The sequence below is a fragment of the Passer domesticus genome, chromosome 7 (assembly GCF_036417665.1).
Source record: "Passer domesticus isolate bPasDom1 chromosome 7, bPasDom1.hap1, whole genome shotgun sequence".
Classification (NCBI taxonomy): domain Eukaryota; kingdom Metazoa; phylum Chordata; class Aves; order Passeriformes; family Passeridae; genus Passer; species Passer domesticus.
In genome coordinates, this window is record NC_087480.1 from 57,739,313 (window position 1) to 57,757,768 (window position 18,456).

An 18,456-nucleotide genomic window follows, 5' to 3' on the forward strand; every position below is an offset into this window, starting at 1 on the left:
AGAGAGTCCTGTGACAACATCAAACAGCTGTTTATTTGTGAAGAGGTTCAATTTAACGAGCCAGGGTCATGATACAACACTCGGGGACATGGAAAGCAAATAACCATCCTCCCTGACAGACAGCAGCCACCACCCAGCCACGCCCTCCCAGATTTAGGACGTGCTCTTTGTGTCCCCAGGCAGCATTTCAAGGGCTAAGCACAGGGCAGGTAACACAGGCTGTGCCAGAACAGGAGCTCAGCCTGCCTAGGTTCTCACTAGACAGAATGTAGAATTCCATCCTTATGGATACTTTTTCCATATACGGTTGGAATGGCTGTTTTCAGAGACCAGTGCCACTTTCTCTGTATTAATGTACAATGGGGCAACTGAGGCACAGTGAGGTTGAAAGGACCTGGCTGACATCAGCCTGCACATGACAGAACCAAAGTGATCCCAACTCTGCTGTCCCCTTGGCCTGGCAAGAATCCCTGAGGATTATATCTCTCCTCTGGACACCTAACAGGGCACAACACCACTGCAGAATAACACAGACTGCAAAGCAAGTCACCAATCCTCATATTACAGCACAGCTGTATGCATGGATGCTTTCTAGTTATCTAGGAGATCTCTCTCTTAAAATTGCACTTGAAGACTTCCATTAAAACTGCCATGCAGGTCCCTGAGGTATGGGTGGCACACCATGTACCATCCACTCTGGAATGGCACCAGTTCCCTAAAACACCCCAGAGTGAGGATCAACAAAGAGTTGCTCCAAGGAGCTCAGTCTTCTGAGCAGGCCCATTTTGTGCAATGTCTGCAAAGAAAAGAGGACATCCAAGGCTCAGCCTCAGGTTCCTCAGGTCAGGAATGTACTGCTAAAAGACAAAACAGGAATCTTCTTCAATTCCTGCAGCTTTCAAGTATCTACTCATATCTTCACTGAATGCAGAGGAGCCACAAATTAATACAAATGGCTTTCTTCGACAGGAATTTACTATTGTCTTCATCAAGTCTTCATTGAGACGACCAGTGTACGTGTTTTCCTGATAGCTCCAAGGAAGTTCTTCCAGTGATGTTTCCTGGAAAGGTAAAAGGTTTGGTGTGTGTGACAATAAAAAGGACAACATTCCTTAGAGCTGAATCTCCCTCCTCCCCTCAGAGTGGTGCACAGGATGATTTTCACCTTTGTGACACCGTGTGGGTGACACTGACCCTTCCTGAGAGCTGCATTCCTTTTCCCAAACCCATATGAAATCTCTCCCTGGCCACTCACTCAAAACCAGAGTGTAACTATCACCAATAAATGCTGCAGAACCATCTCCCATGGCACCTTTCCTATTCCCAAATCCCAAGTCTATTCCTCTCCATTGCCTCTCCCATTCCCAAGTCTCTTTCAGTCCCATCTCCCTTGACCAAAACTGAAAGAAGCCAGCTCTGCTGCAAAGACAGCTCTGATCCCATGAGAAGTGTCAGCTCCTGTGGTGCTGGATCCAGCAGGGACTCCCCTGCTGCAATTAATCAGGAGCAGAAGGTGCTCAGATGTGGTGGTGACAGGCAGCACAATGAAATACAGACAGATACATAATCCCAAGAGGGAGGATGCACGAGCCAGCCTTGGACTACCACAAACCTGCTAAGAGAGGAGGAAAAAGGGAGAGAGGAGGGGCAGACAGTGTTGACAGGGGTCAGGTGGGTTTCGTGCCCTTCGCTGATTGAATTTCAAGACCTCCTCATGCTCTTGAGACAGCAGTCAAAGAGTTTAAACACCCTGAAAAGGGTATTTAAGCCATGTCACCAGAGACAATTATGGTTATGCTCCTACAGAGCAGCTGAGGGGGTGCCCAAGTCACCAGCACTTTTCCCTCTACCAAACCTCATCCTGCTGAGGCCACGTGTGGAACAGAATGTATGAGGCAGTTCCACTGTGAGATATTCAAGAAATGATTCATCTGAGGAACTAAAAATGCAATGGGATTCATTCCCTCAGCATAAATAATTCTTTCTATATCCTCCCAGCAATGAATCCTCATTTCTGACGGAAATAATTTTTAACCACCAAATCCGTGCAGAACACAGGCAACTTTGGGACCAAATGGAAATGAAAAAGACTGCTCAAAATGTAAGACCATTGAGAGGTATGCCCTCACCCCATGAATGTGGCAGAAAAGTAATTTTACAGAGGGGGAGACAACTTTTAGAAGTTTAAAAATGGGTCAGCAAGGAAAAATAATTGCTGGGAAGTTGGTGCTAGCACACCAGAGGAGAGAGCTCTAGCCACGAGCAAAGAATGGAAGATAAGGACAGATTAAGGCACTGGTATTAGGAAAAAAGAAACAGCTTATTTGCTGTTTAGGTGCAACAACAACTGTCTAAAATGGGGGGGAATAACCAACAGGGACTATGGAGCAGCAGGTCCACCCCAACAGAACAGGGGGGCAGAGAGGAACAGTGATGGCCACTTCCCCAAAATTCTCCAGGCGAGTAGCAGTGAGTACATGTAGCAGATTTAAGAACAGCAGCCACTGGATCACAAATTAGGCCTCATGACTGGGAATGAATTAAGCTCATGCTTTGCTTATGGAAAAGTGGAGGAGGCAGAGGCTCATCCAGCACACAGAACCCTCACACAAACATGCTTCACATCCATTTATTTACCTGGCTTAGGACATAAAATATTCTAATATTCCAGTACCGAGCCAAATCCTGCAGAAGAGGTTTTAAATAAATTTTGTCAAAGGTTGGGAAGCAGCCAACAAGAGTTACAAAGGTTTCATCCTCTTCATCATCTGTTATGGACTGGAGGATGGGAATCATTGGTGCAAGGCCGGTGCCAGAGGCCAGCATGAGGAGTTCTCCATGCTAACAACAAAACAGAGAATTTGGAATGAGCTGTGGTGGCTGGAAATGGGTGTGCTCATGGTCAGTTCCTCTTGCTGCCACCCTGGTAAAGGGTCTCTTGAGAGACAACATACCAGAAGGTCATGAACTGGTAAATTCAGATCCCAAAATGTATTTTTCTGCAAAGGACTACAGATAGCACTTAAGGAATTTACATATCAAATCTAACAAAACTGGATTTTCCCAAATATATTAATTTATCCTAACTTTAGCCTTGATTTCAATTATTCATGTTTCAGTTTCAATTCTGCAGTACACTTTGCTGACCCACTGTGTGTTTTCTTCCACTGGAAATGCTCCCTGGGTTTCTCCTGGTTGCTGCAAAGTAAAATCCTGAATATGCTCTGGAAGAAATGAGTGTGTCAGGAAGCAGGACACAATTGCTCTGCATAGAGCTTGGCCACTCAGATTTTACTTATTTTTGTTAGGGGAAAAAAAAAAAGGAAACAAAAATAAATCCACCAAAAACCTCAAAAGTGTTTGGGATCTTAATGACCAGTGTTTCAAATTTGCTCCTCATTTGAAAGGTCAGAATTAAGTAACTGAATTAGTGTGTGTGAGAAGCCTCCCCCTGAAACCAGATCTGCCTTTCCCTGCAGCCAGCCTGGTATTGGCAGGTGGGATCAGCGTTTGGGGAGTGACCTGACACCTCAACAGCTCAGGGAATACCCAAGAGAGGGGAAGATTAACACCTCCCCTTCACCCCTGCTCACTTACAACACAGAGATGTGGGTCAAATCAGGCAAAAACCCATCCACACTCATTGCTGGTGCAAAGAAAGCTCCCTTTGTTAGGCACATCAGGAACTCCTAATGCAAGTGATGAACACACAGCCTTGCTAATGCTTTCCTGTCTCCCATCTACCTCCTCTTCCCTGTTAAATATTCTGCAGTTCAAGAAAGTGCTCCAACTGACTGCTAATGCTGTCACACTGTACAGTAACCCAGGAAGTCTCTAAAATAATCATGAAAACAGTAATCAAATTGATGTCTTCCCTTCAGAGTATTGAACAAAGCTTGCTGCCACAGGCTGAAGCATCCTATGGCTCTTAGGAACTAACCTTATTAGGTTGATATGGGAACCCTCCAAACGGCCCACGCCAAAAGACCACGTCTCCTCTTTTCCACGTTTTTATGTATTGTGACATTAGCCCAGCTTCATAGCACTAATAAAAAACATGGCACAAAAGAAAAGAATAATTATACTCCATTGGAAAGTTTCCCAGCTTAAAGTCGATTATAAAGTTATCTACATTTAAACGAAAAGGGGACAAAAAACATTTCGTGTATTTAAAAAAGAAAGAATGATCTGTTTGAAAAATAACTCAAAGTTATACCCAAAACAAAGACATTTAAATTAAATCATATTGGAACCACTCCAGCTTGACTATAATGTAAACACAACCCCCCTCTCGCGCAGCCTGAATTTCCAAAACTGGAAAAAGCTTATCAGAGTTCTTGCTTACAAAGCACACAGAGAAGAGTGTCTTGAATGCAAAGCACAGTGCAGGCCTTCAAGTGTTCTCCAGATCTCAGGGCATGGGGGTCTGGAAATGCCCTCTGGGTACTGTTAGTTATATAAACACCGCATAGCTCTTGCTTTGTTTCAGTCTCTCAGATGCCGGGCTGATACAATTAGTGACCCAAAGTCAGGCTTCTCATTTGTAAAACTCTTTGTTTTCAGACCAGATCATCTGGATGCTGAGGGATGCCTCCACAGTTCCAAAAGGATATGTTAATGTCAGCCCCATGGAAGAAAAACACGAGCAAAAACCTGCCTCACTTTCCACCAGGCACAAACAACATTATCCAGGCTGTTGCCTGCAGGAATGCAGATCTCACTCATGACTGAGGAGAAGGACTCAGTGCTTGCTGGAAACTGAGAAGGGATGAGAGGCTGGAAAATGAAGGGCTTGTCCAAGCCTAGATGTTGCCATCCATACCCTAAATGTGTGACCACTGAATGTTTTAAGAGAGAAATGTGAGCAAAAGAGCAGCCACAGTCCAGGATGTGGCTGGAGAAGCAGGCCTGGCCCAAGCAGCAAGAGCTGAGAAGCCCAATGGGTCTCACAAGGATAAGCCTGGGGAAGAGCAACACAACCAGGGGTCAGAAGATGGGATGTGATACAAGCCCTTGGCAAGTCCAGCCCACACAAAAGAAGTGTATTTGGGGGTATTTCCTGCACAGGCATTGGAGAGAAGCCCGGCTCCACACCCCAGTGCCTTGGCTGGCCACCAAGCTGCACTGCAGGCAAACAAAATTGGTGAACCACAAAGCAGCTCAGAAAAAGCCAGTGAGGGAGCCCGTGCTTGTGCTTGCAAGCAGCTTTAGCTAAGAAAGAACACAGATGCTCCTCCCCTCCCAGCCTCTCACTTAAACCTGAAATATTAAGGAGTATTAGCACCATTCAAAAGGTAAAGCACACACATATCCAGGCTCTGAGTTATTGTCAGAATTCTTTTATGTTCAGAGGGCTCTGGGCAGGTGCTAAGTCTCGTGCAAAGAGTGTGCACTTGCTTCAGAGAAGCAAATTTTATACCTCCCTTGTTCAAATACATCCAGAAACCCAAGGCAAGAACAGAAAAGTTCCCTTACTGCCTATTCCCAAAGGACAGGGGTAATGGAAACTAAAACAATCCTTCTTTCACCAAAATTATTTCCAAAAAATTGAAGTGAAAAGTGATTGAGTGGGTTTAAAATGAGTTTTTCTAAATAAAAAGAAAAAAAAATATCTCCTGGGGGGAAACTTCCACACCCCGTTTTACATGGAGAGAAACCCTAACATTATAAAATCACTCAAAAAGAGGGTTATGCTCTGTAAATGGCAACTCCCTCACTCTTAACTGTAGTATCACAAATGCAATGCCATAATAACAGGAGACAGAAGGGTTTGAACAGTGCTTGGATTGCATAGTAATAATAATATACTACTTTCCAAAATTGCCTCAATAGTGTGAAATATACCACAACCTACAGAGTGAGTTATAAAAATGGCTGCTTTACACTGGGTGTTACCAACCTCTTTTGTCACTGCCAAAGAATAACTATAGCTCCTTTTGGGATGAAAGGTTCTATATAAAGGAAAGGTATCATTACAATCATTACTATTATTATTGAAATGCAAAACCTGTGAGTAATGAGCCGCTATACATGAAATTTCACAGTCATCCTGTGAATGTATCCTATTAATGCAACTCAAATGCAACGTTTCTCTCCCCTACCACACACCAATTGCCACAAGAATGGGGAAATGACCCTCCCACGGGTGTCCTAGAGAAGCTGTTCACTTTTCTAAAGAGCAGGGATTGTGTTAGAACATACAATGCATAATAAACCCCAGAAACATGAAATCCTGGAAGACAGGCAGAGAACAAGTGGCCCCTCTCTGCAAGCCACCTGGGATACCCAGCACTCTGAATTTCACACCTGTACTGAAGTCTGTGTCTGCCCTGAGGAGTCCCTGGTGACATACCGATGCAGTATTGGAAAAATGTTCAAGTCAGTATTTGCCACACAAAATAATCATTTATGAGCACCCTGAAGACTGACATGAGACAAATTTCCAGCCAAGTCTCTTATAAAATCCTTTTGAACTCAACCAGTGTTTTGTGGTTGACTCCATAAAGGTGAGGACACTTGTCCAAAATGGGTTCTGCCACCATGTCCACCTCAATAGATGCAGCCTGTGCCCATGGGACACCTCTGTCCCCTGTGGGACACAAAGTCCCTCTCAGACTGCAGCTCCAGAGCCCTGTCTGCACACCAGGGGCAGCTGCCCACTGACAGAGGGGTGTTCTTCCAGTAAAACACAGAGGGGAGGATGAGAGCAAACATTCCCAAAATCAGTGGTTCAGCTAGGCTGACAAATGGGTGCAATTCCAAAGACAGCCTGAAAAAGCAAAATGAAAGGAGAGAAGTGGAATGGACACATCTCTCCATCCCAGGGGCTCTCCCAGGTGATCCCAGGGCTTCTGCTGCAAAGCACTTGCTTGTGTGTCAACTCATTCTGCTTTCAGTTTTGTGGGAAAAACAGCAATTTTTATCAGCAAAGCACAAATGCTTCAAAACAACAGAGAAGCAGTCCATGAGGGATTTGAGAGAATCTCACTTGAAACACTGACAGCATGCTTGGTTCCTAAAGGAAACACCTTATACTCTAATTCACATTGTCCAGGCTTACTTACTTTGATTAGAACTTCAAAGTAACCTTCTGCATTCCTGGGGCTAATTGGAGTGTAGGCTCTCTGGACCTCCAAACCATTCACCACTCCTCTGAGGAGAGAAACAGGAAACCCCTGTGACTTGGGTCATCTGGGGGGCTCCTGCAGCTCTCTGGGAGACAGGTCCTCTGCCCAGTGGCCCAGCCTGTGCACAGATGCAAAACATTTCCCTTCCAGAGGCAGAAATCCAGGGGGAACAGAATGGCTAACAGCACCTTTTGTTTTCCCGGCGGTGGCCTCAGCTGTACCACATCCAGCTCCTGAAAAGGATTTACCACACCCCTGAAAGGGATTTTGTAAGGACATGCATGAGTGGCAAGGGGGAGAGAAAACACTTAAGTTTGCTGTTCCTTTTAGGCTGGGGTCACTTTCTGCATGCAGTCAGCATCTGGTAATCAAACAACAAAAGCCAAGGCACAGCCTTGACCTCGGGCCTTGTCAATATAGACTGCATTTTCCTGTAAGTATTCCCTTTCCATGGAATTATCCACCCTGCTCTTTGCTACTGACCACGGGAATTGATTGAAGTGACCAAAGCTTTTTCTGTGCTGTGTGATGAGGCAGGGCTGGAGGGAGGAGCGTGTGCTGTCAGCAGAGCCAGCTGCACACACCAGCCCTGAACGTACCAGGGACGTCAACAGATGCACATCAATGGCATCCTAACAGGACTTGCTCTATCTGGCAATGATCACCACAGATGGCTGAGAGACAGAAAGTTTCCCCAAGTGGCCCCTTTCTGGCAAGCAGCAAACTACATAGGAGGGTTGTTTTGCTAGAAATCAGTCAGGCAGTGCTTGGGTACTGAGGTGCTGAGTTACCCCAAGACACACGGCCCAAAACACCCAGCTCTGGGGCAAGTGCAGCTCATTGTCTTCATTCCAACACGCTGGAGTAAATAATCTGTTGTAACATCTATTCTTTTAGATCTTTCTTTCTGCAAATGTATTTTCTTAATCACACCTAGTTCTTTCTGAGCCACCAACGCAGGGATAATGCTGAAGAAAACTACAGCTTTTACCATAGAATTAGTAGAGGCAGCGAGCTCACGAGCTCTTTCATCTGTGTCATTGTGGAGGTACAGAAATCATGATTTGCCTGCTATGAAGCCTTTGTCTATTGACAAAACCCTACATGTTAGGTTACATAATGCAGACTGTTTAACTAGCACAGAGAACAATACCTTAACACGATATGTTGTCCTAAACTCAATGGCAGGCTGCTATTTCCCGGTAATTCAAATTTGTACTGGTAGGTGTCCTCTGTCAGCTGCTCCACCGAGCTCACGCTGAATGCAGTGAATGTATCTGGATTCAGCTCTGAATTATTGCTCTGCAAGAACAACAATAAATAATTACTTGGTTAGATGGTGCCTTTTATTATTTCATTTTTCTCTGGAAGCAAACGTGTGTGCTCATTTAGTGCCAGAGATACTCAGGACGTATATTAAACACTGAGGCCCGGCGCAAATTCCAGCTCTCTGCTGATTCATTATCATGTTCTGCAGCGTACACTTTGGGATCTTGCATTTCTCCCCACCACCACCTTTTTAAATTACTTTTTTTTACACCTTACAGCAAGGTCATCCTATTATGACTCACTGCAATCGTTTTCTCATGTCTGGAAACAAACAGAAATAATTCTGCTAAAAGAGCCAAGCACTGCTTTGGGGGCAACTTTGCAACCTGCTGATGGCCACAGTGAACAGAAAATATTGTCAGTTGTTTCAGCTGATCTTTTTTGCTTGACCCAGCATAGTTAATCTAACGTAAAAGGGCACTGACAGGCTTAAAAATTACACTCTGAAGACAACTGCTCCACCACACACAACGCAGCATCAAAATACGAGTCTAAAAATCAGGCAAAGATGAGAAAGGTGAGGAAAACAAAGCTTCTCCAAGGAAACTCGGAGAGGAGAAGCTGCAGAGCCAGAGCTGTAATGCGACACCAGGGAGAACTCTACACTTGGAAAATCACATTACAGCAGGGAGAGAGTGGCCAAGGGGGAGGGTGAAGGCTGAGTTTGGGGAATTGCATTTACAGCCCTCTCTTGAGGCACCACTTGAATTCATCCCCGCATCCCTCACCCACCACCACCACCCCACACTCCAACGAGTGCGATCAAAGCACAAGCTCCAGGATGCGACGAAGAGCAATCGACCTGCTCCTTCTTTCCCGTGAGAAGGCTTTTGTCTTGCACTGCTTTGGCTCTCTCCCACTGCGCGAGCTCCTTCTCGTACACATCGTAGATGCAGGGCTTGCAGCCGCTGCCGCAGCACTGCGATGGAGAAGGTTCCTGGGGCCTCAGAGCCAGCCAGTCCTCCTTGCTGTCACTCTCGTTGTCACTCATTGCCTGCAAAACACAAGCCCTGCACCAAACCCAGCACGATGAAAAGCAGCGCGTGCTCATCAGCTGGGTGTTTTCGGAGAAGGACAGAAAATCTCTCTTGAGCGTCTTGCGCGTTCAAACTGAAAACCTGGAGCTGATCTGTGTCTGCAACACCCCATTTGTGCTCGAGTGCTCAGTGCCCCTGCACAAACACCAGCCCAGGGCAGAGCCTCAGCCCAGCCTCGGGCCCTCCTCTCCAGACAGGCTGCCCAGGCAAAGCTACACCCTTTAATCCTGCTCCTGCAATAGAGCCGCTTGGTCACCCGGAGCAGAAACATCTTAAAAATCTGCTGCTCGGTGCGGGAGAAAGGGTGACAAACCCAAGCAGCAGGACAATGGGTAACAAACCCGACACCAGCTGCGGCCTGGGCTCTGCGCAGCTTTGGAATGGAGGAGGGCAGCGAGCTGAAAGCAGCGCTCACAGCCAAGAGACCTGAGGCAAGGAGGGCAAAGTCTCAGGCAAACACCCACTCTGGTCATGGGCTTTGGATACACGGCTTTAAACGCACAGCTAGGGGAGGCCGGGAAGCACAGGATTTTATCTCCCGCTCCCGTTGCTTCCCAGTGAGTTTCACCCACTGAGCACCGCTCGGGTCAAAGCCACGCTGCAGGCACTGCGGGGCCGCTCCGCTCCCACACGGGCCGAGGGACGCTGCTCACAGCGCACCCGCACCCTCGGACACACAGCGACCCGAGGAAATTGTGAAGCCACGGGTGAGGAAGCGGAGGAAGCGAACACTTAGCGCTTCCAGCAGTTTCACTGTCAAGGTCAATTAATTAACTAACCTTCAGCCCTGCAAGAGAAACACACTCATTTCAATGAGGGAGGCGGGGAACGGGTGAGAGAACCAAAGGCGACTGGCGCGGCGTCCTACCGCTCTGTCCGGGGGCCCGGAGCACCCACGGGCTATGAACAGGGGGTAACCCCCGTGGCCAGGGCTGAGTCCGAGACGCCCGGGCTCGGGGCTGCGCAGATTTAGAGTTTCCAGCACTGACTGTGCGCGCCCGGGGGCTCGGACGGGCCGGCCCGGGGCAGAGCGGCCCCAGCCCCGGGACACCAGAGCGGGCTCCGCCGGCTCCCGCCCAGGGACGGTCTCTCAAGTGGCCCCACCGGCGAGGAGGCGCCTCTCCCCGCCCACCTCCCGCTCACCAGCGCAGCGCCTGCCCTCACCCGCCAGGCAATTTGCCGACCCTCCCTTACCGCGGGGCGCGCCTGCCCGCCATTGGCCGCCGCCGCCGTCAGTCACCGGGGGGGACGGTGGGGGACGAGCCCTTGCCAAGATGGCGGCGGGCGGGCGCTGAGGAGGCGGCGGCGGGAGGAGGAGGAGGATGGCGGCGATGGCGGCGGGGCCGAAGGCGCTGAGGCGGGCGGGGGTGGCGGCAGCAGCGGCGGCGCGGGGCCTCACCCGCGGCATCGCCACCCGCGCGGGGCGGCCCCGCCACCGCGCGCCGCTTCCGCGCACGCCCTGGACCGTGCGGGGCCCGCCGCCGGAGGTGCTGGCGGAGATGGCGGAGCCGCGGCCGGTGCGGGAGCAGGTGGAGCTGGACACCGTCACGTACGCGGAGCGGCTGCACTACGTGCCCGGCCTGGCCCGGCCGCGCTTCCCGGCCTGGGAGCGCGGCTGGCGCGACCCCTGGCACTCGCCGGGGCCGCGCTACGAGGAGATGCCGCTGTACAAGGAGCGCGGGTGCTACATCTGCCACCAGGGCGTCCGCATGCTGGAAGGTACCCGCGCTGCTCCTCCTGCCAGCCTGGCACAGAGTGTAAAACACTGTGAAGAGCCTGCCCAGCGCCGTGAGCGGGGCGGCCTCGGTCACAGGGAGAGTGGCTGGGGTTGGAGGGGGGCCTGGAGCGTCCCCGCCGTGTGACAGACAGATCGCCTCGGGTTGTGTTTCCAGGAGTGCGGCAGGCGCAGTGGCTCACCAAGACGAAGCTCGTGGAGGGTTTGCCCCCAGCCGTGCAGGGCATTGTGGATAACCCGGCTCTTGGGCTCCAGGAGCTCGAGGAGAGGGCGAAACACATGGTGTCCCACGCGCGGCTCTGGGACACCAGAGAGGTTGCTCCCAGGAGGGAGCGGTATTGGTGAGTGCTCAGCTGTAGGGGAGGTTTCAAACTCTACAGAGACAATTCATACACAGCTCTTCTGGGGAAGGAGGGTCTGCTGTGCAAGACCCTCTTCATCAGATTGTCAGACAAATAAAACAACAGCCAAAGCAACAAATAAAACCCAATTCTGAATATTGCCAGTAGCACTGACATAAATATTGCTACGCTAGATCAAAGCTTCTTTCAGGCCAATGTCACTCTGTTTCAACTCAAGATCTACTAGCTGATGCAGAGTATCAGTTTTTAAAATAATTGTAAGCATTACCTCTGCCAACTTGAAACAGGCCTGGTGTGTGTGTGATACCAATCTGCAATCTCTGTTAACTGTTGGGGAGTGTTATGCCATTGTATGTTTTACATACAGTAATTTTACAGCATTTGTGCCCCAGAAGCATCTGCCTGCTATTATGATCTCATTTTTATGTAACTGTTTCTTTTCTTGTTTTACAGCCCAGTGCTGTTTGAAAACCTGATACATATATGCCGGTTAATGTCTGGGAAGTATCCTTCTCTGAGTAAAAGGATGTTGGCTAGAAACTTCAGGATAGCAGCAACATGGGAAAGAGGTCAGTTGCTGCTGTGGTGGAAGCATTTAGCTCTGTAAGATAAGAGGGGCAGCAAAGCTTCTGGCTTTAAGGCTAAGGGCTTGGAAAAAATTAAACAATTTCTGGAGCCAGGTAATTCTTTCTGGTTTAAGTAGCACTGTTGGCATGGGCAGCCTTGGATGATGGCAGGATGCTGTCCCTGTGGAGATTATTAGGTGTTAATCAATATTGACAAGATGGTGGGAGAAGGGAACCAATGTCTTAAACAAACCAAATTGTTTATTTTCTTGTGTCCTAAATCAGTGCTGTTGTTTTTCTAAGGATGTTTAGTTAAGAACTTAGCTCTAGCAATTAACGCTGGCATTTTAGATGAAAAAGCTACAGCTGAGCTACTATTTAAGATGGGTTTGGAGGTGAGGGGGAGAGAGTGAGCCTTGCAGAACAGACTGGCAAAAGGAAATGTGCATCTTTCCCTGATGTTATTTCACCAATGTTTGACTGTAGCCTAATCTCCCTCCCCAGAATCCATCCTCCTTCAGGTCCGTGGCCTGAGTGGGATACTCATGAACTCTCAGACCCCAATAGCACCAGTAGCCTCCAAGGAGGAGATAGTGGCCACCAAAGAGCACGTTCTGGAGACCTTCTATCCCATTGCGCCTACCATCGATCTGCAGGAGGTGAATGTGTACAAAGAGCTCAATGACACAGGTAATTGTCTGTGTTTGGGTTAGCCTGGCACTTTCTGGGGGCAGTGAGAGTAGGGAGTGTATGGGAATGAGGGGACAGGTTTGCAGTGCAAGTGCTCCAGATCTCTGGTGTGTATATCGTTGCCTAAGCAGGGCTGAGGACAAAACTCAAACCCCAGCAAACTGCTTGAGCAGTTCCTGAAGATAAAGGGAGAAAGCCTTGGCTGCCTGCTGTCTTCCTGAGCTGTTTCTGACATGAGTGTGTGCCCTTTAGGTTTCAGAGATGGTTATCCCTACTCTCATCCTCACACCCTGTTCTTCCTGGAGTCTGCCAACGTGCGCACGGACAGGTTCAGACCGGAGCAGCTCCGCGCTAAAATGCTGATGTTTGCTTTTGGCAACGCGCTGGCCAGGGCCAGGGCGCTCCACGGGGTACGTATGGGAGCCTGCTGCTGGGCCTCTCTCCTTCCTCTGCTGCTGCAGACAGTGCAGGGAGGCCTGAAAGCCCCTTTCACATCCAGGCTCCCCAGTGCAGAGGTGAAAACCCAGCCTTCCGAATTCCAGAAATCCACTGCTGAGCAATGAGCGTGTTTGTGATGCAGCAGGGTGGTATGGGCAGGAACCAGGGAATAAGTTCAGCTGCGAAACTCTAACCCATCCCACAGCTCAGTATGTAAATTGACAGTTCATTGCTGGCTTAGGGAGGAATTTTAATTAAAATACAAAATCTACATTCAAAACTTGTTTGACTAGAGTAATTTTCTGGGCAAGGTAACAATATATTTATTAAAATCTTGGCTTTAAACCAACCCAAAGATGCAGAATCAGCAAGTACTCATACAATTTCTGTTGTAACTAGCTTTTGAAACATTCTCCCCCACATGCCCCTTCTTTTCCTAGAATGATCCCAAGGTTTTGGAACAGCCAGTAGTGGTGCAAAGCATTGGCACAGATGGACAGCTCTTCCAGTTCATGGTGTTCCAGTTAAATACAACAGACCTTGTCTCTAATGATGGCATAAAAAATCTGGTCTGGATTGACTCTGATCAGAACCTGTATGAGAGAGCCCAGTGTGTCCCAGAAGTCAAGAAGAGAGTTGTTACGGTAAGGAAATCTTGGGAAATGGTGGTGGAAATGCTGCCCTTTCACCACAGCTGGGGCCTGGGAGCTGGCACAGAGCTGCAGCTGGTTTTAAACTGAGGGGACCCGAAGGGGACACTGGCCTCATTTTTACCTGAGCAGGTGTTTCTGAGGAGACAATTCCTGAGTATTTGTAGTGCTGATGTGTGACATGCCAAGCTCAATGTGAACTCCTGCATACAGATACCCCCAGCTGAAATCCACCATCTCACAGTGTGCTTGTTCAAAGCCAGCTCTGAGGAAAGGAGCTCTCACGAGAGACCATCAGCCTCTCTGGGGAGTAAAGAGAGCACAGAGCTGCCAGTACTGGTTATACTGGGAGGGCATCGCCCTCACAGGCAAAGGGGTTCTGCCCTCTGAGATTGACACCAGTGGAAGTACCCCCACCCAAACCCTTCTGGGGAGGGAGAGCACAATTTGGAAGCTGCCATGCCTGAAAGTCTTATTCAAGCATGTTTAAAGCCGTTGTTTGTCTACATTAATCACTTCACTGCAAACTGAGCATCCGTGTCTTTTTCTCTGCAGAAGCCCGCTGGAATTTCTGGCTTTCAGCCAGACACATTCAAGAAGTTTCTGGCACTGTATCTGCATGGAACTGTGTGAAATTCAGCTCAAATGAAAATACTTCACCAACTGTACCTGCTGCTTCTCTTTGCCAGAACCGTAGTATAATTAAAGAAAGGTGGATTAATTTACTTTAAAAAATAAATTATATTGTTACTGAAAGTAAAAATTTTTTTTTTAAACTAAATAGTACATGAAGAAACTCTTTCATTTTAGGGGCTCACCTCTGGATTTGGGTTAGAGGAGTCGTCAGATGCATCTTCCTGCACACTTCCTCCATTGCCTGGGAAGAACATAAGCCAGTCATTATTCCTCTGCGCAGGCTCTGCTCTCAGTGTGCTTCTGCACAGAGCCAGACTCAAACCTATTCCCGAGGTTGCTTTGAGTCCCTCTGAATGCAGGAGAGACTTACAAAGCTTCAAGGGGAAAGCCTGAGCCACGAGGCTTTTTCATTCTGCCTGGCTTTGACTTTGTTTTACTCCTGGCTGCCGTGGGATGCGTCGTGCTGCCCTGTGCTTAGTTCCCAAAGCACTTAATCGGAGGGATTGCTTTGTTGGATCTGTAGAACCACAGTCCTTTTATCCCCCAATCCTGGATGAAGAGACCTGTGCATTTGGGGAAAGTGGTGTAGAATGTAGCGGGAAACTTTGGTGCCTGTAGCTGGTATTTGCTGCTAAAAATACAAAGGAAGAATTTCTTCCTGCCACACAGAGTTAACTGAGCAGGAAGCATATTCTTTTTAACATGGGGGGATTAGTGTGGGTTTTGTAAAATGAAAGCTAAATTAGCTGCAGCCAAATGTAGAATGTTTTGCAGTTCTGGTACCCTCCAGCACATGGGAAGGGAGAGGACAGCCTGCGCTATTTTAAGGTGTGGAAGAGCACATTTCCAAGAAATTTATCTCACTTCAGTGTCTTGTGTCAGAGGCTGGTCTGTGCTTTGTGCTCCCTGGCCATCTGGATGAACACCCCAGTTGTGTGCTCCAGCCCCAGTCCATCAGGCAGCTCCACTCTGCAGGGTTTGGGAATGTTCACTGGTCACATTTGAGATCAACAATTGCACCCCGTAAATTGGGATGCAGTGGCTGCAGGCTAAATTAACAAATCCCTCCATAGTTAGCAGAAGTGCTTGAAAGAGGGAAAAAACTCCATAAGCATTGCCCTGCTCTGCATCATCTTAATCCTGCCTGCTCGAGGGATGCCTAACTCAGCTCATCGGAGTAAATCTGTTCAGCTCTGTGGTTTGCAGCCAGGTGTTTGGGAATACATTTTAACAGAGCTGTGCTCTGTGGAGCCTGTCACACGCAGTGGGTGTTTCTTTCTCGGGCTGCTGGCTGCCTGCTGTGTCACACGGACCCTGCCTGACATCCCCTCGCTCTTCCAGCTTCGGGTCATTACCCGTCCCAGGGAGGAAGCCCTGTAGGGCAGCCAGCTGCCCGTTAGCATTCCTGAGGAGAGAATTTCCCTGAGGAAGCCTGGTGGAAGAGCAGCTGTGCTGGAGAGGGGTTGTGTAGAGGTGAAACACCTCATGTGCTTCTCGTAGATGTGGGAACTTGTGGGGATGGTCTGTCTGGAAGAGGCAGAGTCCCTTCAGCTGCTTTTGCCTCTCAACAAAGACATCTCTGTCAGGGCAGGCAGTTGAAGGGGAGAGACTGAGGGAAGCTGGAACCCTGCTGTGCCCAAGCGGAGCTGAGACAAAGCACAAGCACGGGGAGGGATGGACGAAGGCAGAGCAAAGGCAGTTTTGAAAAACAGCGGAAGCAGGGAGACCTGGGATGGTCGGCAGGAAAACAAGGCTTCAGGGTTGTGTGAGGCGTCAGGAAGCCACGGCAGGCGAGGGGATCATACACAAAGGGGTGAGGCCATGTCCCTGCTTTGCTGGGGCACAGCCACCCTCACCTGAGGCCGGGGAGAAGTGGTACTCCTGTTGCTGGAAGGAGCAGCTGATCCTTGTGCAGGGAATGCTCCTCTGCGAGCCCGGAGGGGAGCTCAAGGTGGGAATGAGTGGAGCTCCCAGCTTGGCACCTGGCACAGATGCTCAGGCTGGCCTGTCATGGTCCTTGATCCAGGCAGCCCCCACCACCTGTCCTTGTGTCCTGCTGCGCTTCCCAAGGCTCCGTGCACGGCTCAGCTCTCCCAGTTCCTCCAGCGTGACCTGCTGGAATGGGCCCAGCTGAGCCAGGTGGGGTGGGGAGCCCAACAGTGGGGCACAGAGGCACATCTGGGTTGGCATCAATAACTTATAAAGGCTCGTCAGCAGATGAATGGTGTTACCTCAGCACAGACCAGGGCCAGGCATTAACTTTTCATGATCGGCAGCCAGGGAAGCAGAACGTGCAAGAATGGGGTGGCAGGAGCCCGAGGAGAGGAGGCAGAGGAGCCTGGCTGCCTACAGGAGAGCTCTGCAGGACCCAGGGGAGCCTGGCTGCCCACAGGAGAGCTCTCCACCACTCCACACTGCCTTCCCCTGAACCGCTCCCACTGCAAAATCCAGCTCCACAGGCTGCACACATCATGCCAACAAGTACACACCGTGCTCAGCCTGGAGCCCCTGGTTGTTCTGATCCTCCTCCTGCATTTAATTTAATGAAAACTAATGGGGGAGACAATTATCCCTGAGGCTGGGCTCAGGAGACGTTTCGAGGAGGGAACTTGGCAGTTTCATGGTGATATTTAATAATACCAGCCTGTAACCCTTAAGAACCAACAGGAATGACTTTTCTGTGCTCCACAATAAAAACACAACAGGCAGCAGGGCAGGAGCCTGCTGCTCTGGGCAGCTGAGCAGGGCCTGGGTAGGCAGGGATGGCCCCAGGGGTCTGGGAGGGCAGGGCTTCCTCATCAGCCTCAGGGGCCATGAAACCAAGTGATGGACAATGCTCACACTCTATTTTCTGCAAAGCACAGGGGGATGTGATTGCCTGGACCAAAACCCACACTGGGGATGGCTGCACATGGATATCTGTGGTATTACCCTGGAAGCAAACCTGCCCAGGCAGCAAAGGGTGCAAACTCACCCTGCTCCTCTGCTGATGGGCTGTGCAGGCACAATGGTGGTTCCCAAAGATTCCCAAACCCAGCAGGCATCCAATGCATTGCCTCCTTGCCTTTCTCCAGGAGCACCCACAACCACAGGGTGCTCGCTGCTGGAATTCCAGCCCTGACATGGCTGTGGGTGCCAGTGCCAGGGGGGAGCACTCCCAGGAGCAGCAGAGCTCCAGGATGGCCCCCAAGCCCACAGCCCACGCCTGAACATTCCCACAAGCAGGGAGAGAGCTCGCAGCCAGCCACGTCCTGCCCCAACTAGTCAAAGGCAGAGAACAAGTCTCACACAGCAGCTCCTGGCACTTGCAACCACCCATCCAAAGGCCTAAAATTTCCCAATCTTTCCCCCAGCCTCTGATGCTGCCCATTGGGGAACCAGGTTGGGTTGCCTGGGTTTCTCCATCCCCAGGAGCTCCTGGAGCTGCTTGTTCCTGTGTGGGTGCACACACCCACCCAGCACTGCAGCTCTTGCCCAAGAAGAGGGTCACAGATTTCACTGCAAGCTCAGTATTTATATATTTCAAAACAACATTCATGAATTCCCCTCCTTTCTTACCTCCCAGCAGTGCAGGACTGGCAAAGGGAAGGAGCAGCACCCAGCTCCTGGCCCGGGGAGCCTCCACCACGCTGGTATCCCAACTCCTCCAGCCTCTAACGAGCAAAGCCTGGGGAGCAGTGTACCAAAATTCCCATTTTAGCCCCTAAAACATCCTTCTCTCCCTGCAGCCTGATGGGCTGGGTGTGGGGAGGGCAAGAGTCCAGCCAGAACATCCTCAGCCCAGTGCAGAAAACACTGACCATTTCTAGGGTAAATTTTCAAAATGCTTAAAAAACCAAAAACAATTCCAAGAAACAAACAGGCATCACTAAACCTCACCCAGGTC

General features: G+C 49.6%; 2 protein-coding genes across 5 annotated transcripts; one reads left to right on the forward strand and one right to left on the reverse strand.

Moving 5' to 3' along the window:
* Positions 1 to 14: 14 nt before the first annotated feature.
* LOC135305378 (NADH-cytochrome b5 reductase-like) lies at positions 15 to 10,808 on the reverse strand. Of its 4 annotated transcripts, none has more exons than XM_064428934.1 (7): positions 10,688 to 10,808; positions 9,259 to 9,450; positions 8,281 to 8,429; positions 7,065 to 7,152; positions 3,941 to 4,045; positions 2,638 to 2,841; positions 15 to 1,061 (listed from the first exon to the last, which is right to left on the reverse strand). In XM_064428934.1, the coding sequence occupies exons 2-7, from the start codon at positions 9,445 to 9,447 to the stop codon at positions 858 to 860; spliced, it is 939 nt and encodes a 312-aa protein (XP_064285004.1). In that variant the 5' UTR covers positions 9,448 to 9,450; positions 10,688 to 10,808; the 3' UTR covers positions 15 to 857. The 4 variants fall into 4 exon arrangements, with proteins under 4 accessions (XP_064285004.1, XP_064285003.1, XP_064285001.1 ...); XM_064428933.1 differs by lacking the exon at positions 10,688 to 10,808 and adding an exon at positions 10,273 to 10,562; XM_064428931.1 differs by lacking the exon at positions 10,688 to 10,808 and having other exon boundaries at positions 9,259 to 10,136.
* MRPL37 (mitochondrial ribosomal protein L37) lies at positions 10,770 to 14,715 on the forward strand. Its single transcript, XM_064428927.1, has 7 exons — positions 10,770 to 11,212; positions 11,386 to 11,569; positions 12,044 to 12,159; positions 12,661 to 12,846; positions 13,099 to 13,256; positions 13,725 to 13,928; positions 14,490 to 14,715. The coding sequence occupies exons 1-7, from the start codon at positions 10,816 to 10,818 to the stop codon at positions 14,565 to 14,567; spliced, it is 1,323 nt and encodes a 440-aa protein (XP_064284997.1). The 5' UTR covers positions 10,770 to 10,815; the 3' UTR covers positions 14,568 to 14,715.
* The last annotated feature ends 3,741 nt before the right edge of the window (positions 14,716 to 18,456 follow it).